The 7,907-nt window shown below is 26.1% G+C and overlaps 2 protein-coding genes across 3 annotated transcripts; one reads left to right on the plus strand and one right to left on the minus strand.

Moving 5' to 3' along the window:
- Window positions 1-277: 277 nt before the first annotated feature.
- On the plus strand, window positions 278-2,817 carry LOC122536575. The gene is made up of 4 exons (XM_043669075.1): window positions 278-682; window positions 949-1,209; window positions 1,887-2,102; window positions 2,207-2,817. The coding sequence occupies exons 1-4, from the start codon at window positions 419-421 to the stop codon at window positions 2,645-2,647; spliced, it is 1,182 nt and encodes a 393-aa protein (XP_043525010.1). The 5' UTR covers window positions 278-418; the 3' UTR covers window positions 2,648-2,817.
- A 331-nt stretch (window positions 2,818-3,148) lies between these two features.
- LOC122536807 (ADP-ribose pyrophosphatase, mitochondrial) lies at window positions 3,149-5,109 on the minus strand. 2 transcript variants are annotated; one of them, XM_043669533.1, is made up of 3 exons: window positions 5,065-5,109; window positions 4,207-4,412; window positions 3,149-4,045 (listed from the first exon to the last, which is right to left on the minus strand). In XM_043669533.1, exons 1-3 carry the CDS (start codon window positions 5,103-5,105, stop codon window positions 3,411-3,413), a joined length of 882 nt encoding a protein of 293 aa, XP_043525468.1. In that variant the 5' UTR covers window positions 5,106-5,109; the 3' UTR covers window positions 3,149-3,410. The 2 variants fall into 2 exon arrangements, with proteins under 2 accessions (XP_043525468.1, XP_043525553.1); XM_043669618.1 differs by having other exon boundaries at window positions 4,801-5,071.
- Between the last annotated feature and the right edge of the window lie 2,798 nt (window positions 5,110-7,907).

The raw sequence follows: 7,907 nt of genomic DNA on the forward strand, positions 1-7,907 counted from the left end.
AATTACTATCTAATACTCTCAGAATTACTTTTTTTTCTTGTTTCATTTTTCTTTTTGTCATTTTCATTTTGTCATTAATTATTTTTTTAAATACACGAAAATGAACATTTACATGTAATTTGACTTTTCTACTTATACTTTATTAATATTTAATTCTAGCAAGAACAAAAGAAAACAGTTATTCGTTTATATTTAAACAAATACTATAATATTGCATGTAAAATTATATATGCATGTATATATAAATTTACGTCTAAAATGCATTTAGAGTAGTGCGCGCGCCCAATCGATTCAGCTGTCAATTTTTTAATAGTGCACTGCTTTCCTTCATGCGGTGCAGGTATATGTAATTGGAAGTGGTTAAAATAAAAAATTTTTTTTAATTTTAATATTTGCTGTATCATAATCAATTAGAAAGATGTGGAAATTAGTAGCTCGCGGTATTCGTGAAACTTTGGAACGCCGTGCATGTCGTACAAACGTTTATTATCAAACGTCTCAAGAACCTAATACAAAAAATGAGGTTAAAACTAGTTTAACATGTAATCATAAGTTCTTACCACCAACTTTCTCTGTTTTTAATAAAGAATTTTTTGGTTCGACAAAAACAAGTGGTACCAAGGACAAAGATCATGATTCCAAATGGAATACAAAATATACTTGGTCAGAAGCCATAGGAGTGGTAAATTGCGCCGTTATGTTTATCTTTCTTATCTGTTATCTTTTCTTATTCATAATATTCAACGCAAATGTTTTTCAAATTACGTATTTAAAATTTTACTTGTTTTCTTTCTTTTCTTCCTTTACTGTGTATTTGTCTTTCACAAAATTGGCTTTCACAGAAATTACATTCAAAATTTTAATTTTATATCAGTTCATATTTATGTTAATAGAAAATAAAATTAATTCCATTTTATTTAATATATAATGTGATAATTTTTTTTATAGACAAGTGCATTGGCTCTTGGATGGGTGGTATGCCAAACATTATGCCTTCGCAGATTTTTTGAGAAAAAGAAAACTGATTCCTTAAAAAATAAACTATTACAAGTTCCACATACTTCTTACTTAATTGATCAAGTACGAAATTTAAGGCCAAAACTTTTACCTATTATTAATTGTATTGGTAATAATAAAATATATGCCCAAGAAAATGATGAAGCAGAATGGAAATCAGAAAAACCATTTGGACCTATTACCATTGAAGAGGTGACAATGTTATTTTGTAGACATTATAATTTATAAAAAAAAGTTTATAATATAAAAATTTATAATATAGTTAATATTTTTTAATTACATCAATAATTAAAAAGATATTATATCATATCTTGTAATCTATCTATAACTATATCTAATTCATTTTATAATTAAACTTTAATTGATTATTTAGTATTAAATATGTTTCATTACATTTCATTGTAGTAATTTTACTACTGATTTCATTATAATTATTTTGAACATTAATAATAAGTGATTTAATAAATAATTTTTTATTTTAAGTATTTAGTTGTAAACCATTGTTTAATAATATGTTATGTAAAGTTATAAAAAAACATAAATGATATAAGAATTTAAAAACTTTTTATTGCATCTCCTCTCCAAAATAAATCTCTTGGTATTGAAGTTTATTGTAAAGATAAATAAATTGTTATAAAATTTATTGGCCATAATTATAATTTTATTTTAATTTTAGTTTTATGCAGATAAATATATTATTAAACATCCAAAAATGAAACATTATATGATCAGTTAAGAACTATTACTCAATTATTATTAATCTGATTGTAAGAATGTCTAAAATTAAAGAAAAATATTTTTTCTATAGAAAGTTTCAAAATAAAGTTAATATATATTAATATTAATACATGATTCTTGTATATTCTCAGGCGTTGAAAGAAGCTACCGAGAAATTTGCCAATACCCATAAATTAGCTGTAGCTGAATTTGAACTTCACTATGGCTTGAAAGCTTTAGAAGAGAAACGTTATAAAGATGCTATAAAACATTTTACTATCGGTGCAAGTCTATCATCTGCTGCTAGTATGTTCAATTTAGGTCTGTGTCATGAATTAGGACTTGGAACATTAGTTGATCACAGACAGGTATGATATGTGATAATAACACACATATTTTATTATGAAAATTTAGGTCCGTATTAGAAATAAAACATTCTACTTTTTCTTAAAGTTTATAATTTTTTTTCTAGGCTGCAAAATATTATAACGATGCAGCAAAACAAGGTCATGCAGATGCTACATATAATTTGGGAGTTTTTTATGCTCAAGGCAGAGGTGACTTTACAGTAGACATTGATAAAGCTCGTAATTATTTTATTAAAGCAGCAAAGTTAGGACAAAGCCAAGCTCAGCATGCATTAGAATTAGAGAAACATTATCAAGTTAAACAAAAAGAAATTGATACAATTCTTCCGGATGAACATAAAGGTATTTTACAGTATATGCGAAATCAGAATATGAATCATATTCTGAAAAAGCTGATTAATTACAATAATGTATCACAATCGGAAACAGAATGCATGGTAAAATGTAAAAATACTGTAGAATTAGTTTTAAATATGTTTGGATTAAGTAAATCAAATCTATTACCTGTCTCTGTGGAATCAAATAATTGTAGTATGTCATGTTAAAGTATAGTAGAATTATTGAAAATGAAAACGTAAAACTGTTGAAGTGAGATATTATGTTTCTTGTATATGAGATATACAATAGAATTTTTTATAATGTTTACGTCAATTATATTATAAATTATTAAGATAAAAAATAAAAATTGAAATTACAAATATGACAGGATCTATTTAGAATATAAAGTATTTTTACAAAAATATTTATTTCATATATTTTCTTCAAAGTTATTTTAAAACATTCATAAAATAAAATTTTATGATTTTACAGTATCATAATACATATAAATTATTTTAATTATATAAACATGTTTTATGTGTACAATCAAAAAAGAGCATTTTTTCATTTGTGTTATATCAATTGTAATTCACATTATTTATATATTTATGAGCAAATATCTTTTTTTAATTTTAAATTAGTATGAAGATATGGATTTTTAAATTGTAATTCAAATTCATCAGAATTTAAAAAATATGTTGTTATCTGTAATGAACATACACATTATATATCATTATACATGCATTGTATTTAGAATACATTATCAATTAATTCAACCTTATGGGATACACAGACATAATTGACATAACAAATATAAGCTTGTGATAATTACCATTATTTTCATTTTGTAATATATAATTTCATTCTTATTGTATAAAGTGATGTGTACAAATTCATGTTTTTCTATATGTATACAAATGTGTTTAATTTTTGAAATGTTCAATAAAAAAATGAAAACACATGTTTTATTCATTTAGATTTTTAGAATCCTCACCAATGTGCATCAAGTTTTACTGTTGTTTTTTTAATAAACTCACTATGATTAGCATATAAATTTAGATTTCTATCAATATCCATCCATTTTACATTGCGTGCATCATCACCAGCTACTAACTTTATATTTCCAACAACACTGTTATTCTGATCATGAAAATTTAAAGCTACAGTTTCCATCCAAGCATTGTCTGTGTTTCGAGGATCGTCTACATATCCTTTGTAAATTTCTTCTCCTCGTTCAAAAAATTTCCTCATAGATTTTTCCAATTTTTCTCTTTCAGTTTTATTTTTTTTCAGAGAATTCATAGCTTCTTCCATGAATTCTCTTTTTAAAGTTGCTGAAATTGTTTCACCTGGATCAACCATTCCACCAGGAATAGCCCATTCTCCAGAATCTTGCCTTTGTATAGCAACAAATTGTAAAATTGGCTTTTTTGTATCTTTATTTACTTCTGCAACACTTGTAATATCTTGTTTCCAACGAGTTACAATTGGATCTGCTGCATGATTTGGTCCCCATCGTCCTAAAAGTCCACGTCCAATGATACCAGTTCGACCAATGGGGTTTAAAGGATAACCATTCTTATTTATAACATAGTCACTTGTGAAACTCTTACGATTCACGTTTCCTGTTGGCAACAAATTAACATATGCTTAAAAATATTATAATGCAATATATGTTAGTTAAACTACGTTATATAATGCCAATGTAATAGTTTCAATGAATCTTAAGTATTCTGAATTTACAAAATTTCATGGAAAATAATATTCTACACACAGTGTTGTTTACCATCAATAGTGTTCCAATTTGGTTTAAATGAAATTTCACCGATCTCTGGATCGGCCCATGGTTTTCTTTTAATATTCGGGGCGGTATATTCAATTGGTTTATATTCTGAATATTCAATGTACCATGCTACTTTATTTTCAGGTACTTCGAAACGTTTTACATTGCTTGATGGATAAAAACCTTGTCTGCATTTGTAATGAATCATTCTAATAAATACCATTTGCATAAGTTAAAGGAATTTTTAAGTCTAATTACAGATAAAGTTAAATATTTAATGAGTTAAATATTTAACTTTACAATACATTCACGGTTACTATGCTTGCTATAACTGCAAAATAAAAAGCTTGTTTTTGTTCAGTATGTCCAGTTTAAAAAAGCACATATATTATTATTGTTTTATGTACTGTAAATGTTTATAAAATTATAATTATAAACTTGAATTTCATGTATTCTGTTATATCCAATGATAAACTACAAATGAATTTGGTATATATTAATAGTGCATAAGTTCATTGCATGATGGAATGTGTAAACAATTAATCGATTACATAAAGACGCATATTCAAAATTATATATCAAATTTATTGTACGCACTTCTAACTATATTTAAAAACAATTTTGATTCACATTTTTAATGTAAATTAATGAGAAATTAAGTATTATTAGAGCGAGTGCTTCGATGTATTGAATAGAATTTATAAATTTTTGTAAGCATTTGACGCTTTAAATGGAACATAAAAAAAGAGTTAAAGATCTAATTAGAAGAGTTGAATCATAAAAATTCACGAATTAATCTTTTTAAATAGTTTTTCTCGCAAATGAAAATTTGATTGCTTTACGGCAATCAGAAACACTAACGCCGCATTGTAGCAAAATAATTGAACTAATAGTGTCTCCATTTTGAATCTGGTGGCGCCATCTGTCGGTAAGGTAGTAGCATTAATTATTTTAAAAAAATTATATTTGTGCATTTTACGCTTCAAATGGGGTATAGAAAAAAAGGATATCACAGAGGAATGGAACTATCATGGAATGTATTTTTTCGTCTCATATTCATAGAATTCTAGGATCTCATTGCTCTTCTCATGGCACATTTTATCGTATCGATTTAAGCAAGTTTTATAAGTTTTAACAACACTACTAATGAAAATCAGAAAATATGGACAGTTGTTACACGTTCTGCTGTGAGAATTATTTATTGAATTTAATATAGCAATACTTTATCAATAAAACTGTATAACGATTTGGAACAGAAATTGACGAAAATTGGTATGAATAACTTATTATATGTTTAATTATTTACATCTGTCTAAAAGTATTAAAAAAAATTGATTGAAATGTATTTTTAATATTGTTATTTTTTATTCTGAGTTAACGTTTCGTGTAAAATGCCCGTGTATTGGATTTAAATTAATTAAAGGTTATAGCGCTAACGGTAAAGTACGGAACACACTTCCTACGATTTTCGAACGTAATCGATATTTTTCACGTAAGCGATTTCTCGTAATCGATTTTTAAGAGATAGAGAGAATGGCGGAAGGAAATTCCACCTCGTCTATAAAGAAGAAAGTCTTGTCGAGAAAAATTATCTAAAACCAAATGTTATCCGGAAATTCTCAGGTAAAAATTTAAATCAATAGTTGTTAGATTTCTGTTTGTGTTGTGAATTTTTAAGATAAAACGTGCATTTTTGGTTTCAACTCAAGGTAAGATTTAATCAAATAATTGTTACATATAATTTTCAACAATTAAAAAAGTAATAGCATATAAATATTTAAATAAAACATACTGTGCTAAAAGTTATTTATAATTTTGTACCAAAATTTAATTTTAATTCTAACCATTACAAATATTGTGACTTTGTAATATGACTATCTTTTTATTATATATATACATAATATGCTTTTACTTCTACTGTAACAGTTTCTATTCATTTGTTGATTCTTTAACTTCATACTGAGTGATTCTTAACAAATCTAATACTAAATTAAAAAATAATTTATTAAAGATGTATGTATATAATGGCTAAAATAATAATTCTACTACGTAATATAATAAAATTTCTCATGTCACAGTTTAAAGTATTGACATTTTTTTTTTCATAAAGCGTATGAATATTTTCGTTCTTTTTAAAGAATATCTCATGAATTTTGTTTACTTAATTTAGGACAGAATTTTTTTTTATTTTTTTTCCTAGTTAATGAACGTGCGATTGCAGCGCTTCAACGGTGAAATATTGAATATACTCCCGACGACAATCGAAATGATCGATATTTCTCACGATCGATTTTTAAGCGGTAAACATGGCGGAAGAAGGAAGTGTTATTCAGAAAAATCATCCAGAAAGAAGTATGTTCCAGGAGTTTTCAGGTAGAAATATAAATCAACAGCTATTAGATTTGTGTTTGTATTATGAATTTTTGAATGAAAACATACATTTTAAATAATAATTTTACTGCGTAATATAATGAAATTGTTCAGTTTCCAAGTAAAGTAAAACGTAAAAGGCCTTGAATCTCGAAATTCCAAGTAAAAACAACAACACCAACACAATGTTTACGTTCATCTTACTTATGGTGCTTGTTCGGACAGGATCACCCCATCTCCTATTTTCTCAATTGAAGGATGAGACGTGTGGCGGAGAGTCATTTGGCTGTCGAATTTCGTGACAACAACATGCATTACATCACATTAGGTTCGTAACATTTTCTAATCTATCAATGGCGTCTCTTTGGCACTCTTTTACTTCCATTTATACTTTATTAATAGTATTATTTAATTAATACACGTGGGTTTGACGATTCATTGAGCATCAAGACAACGAAATCGAATAAGATTTTGAACCTTTTCGTGCTGATTTTTCTTCGATCACCGATTTCACTCTTTCGATTATCAGTACCTTGGTAATTGTATTCTCGTACGCTTTTGTAATAGAATTTGAAGTTGATTATCGTTTCACTTTTATATATTTGCCTTCATTTGATATATTTGTTCTAACTTTTGGTTTCTTTTTGCGCAGGTTATTCCTTGGTTGCAAAGATAGCACAAACGCCACGATCATTAATCAATAATCTGATGAACTTTCACGGAATGTTGGTAACATTTTATTCATTCTAGGTATAATTTTATTCATTCATTTGCTATATAATTATATATATATATATATATATATATATATATATATACAATACAATTATACATTGAAATACAATTCAGAATACGTAATTTTGTAATTATATATTGTGTACAAGGAAAAGACTAAATCAATGGTATATACCTTCAAATGGATATACATATTATTATATTAGATTATTAAATTGAAAGTTTTCTTTACTTTACTATACTTTGCTACAATATATTTTCTTTGAACATGCAATTAAACGATTGAGAGCAAGATTTTACACATGTATGATTTTTTAAATATATTTAGCTGTGAAATTTTGATTTGTGCAAGCATTTTCAAATATTTATAATACACAACGTGATATGTTACCAATGTGCATACTTCACATTAATAATGAACATTCAGAATACAACTTCTATAAATATTTCTGCAAATATTGAAATATATTTTATAATTTCCAACTAATATCTTTAATAAATATTCAAGTTTGTAATTATTTTCTAGAAAAATAGCAGTTTTCTGAATGAACATACTCTTTGCCCTTCCTTTTTTAATCAGCTTTATTATTTATTTCAAA

This window comes from Frieseomelitta varia, unplaced genomic scaffold, assembly GCF_011392965.1.
Source record: "Frieseomelitta varia isolate USP_RPSP 00005682 unplaced genomic scaffold, Fvar_1.2 scaffold_1015, whole genome shotgun sequence".
Classification (NCBI taxonomy): domain Eukaryota; kingdom Metazoa; phylum Arthropoda; class Insecta; order Hymenoptera; family Apidae; genus Frieseomelitta; species Frieseomelitta varia.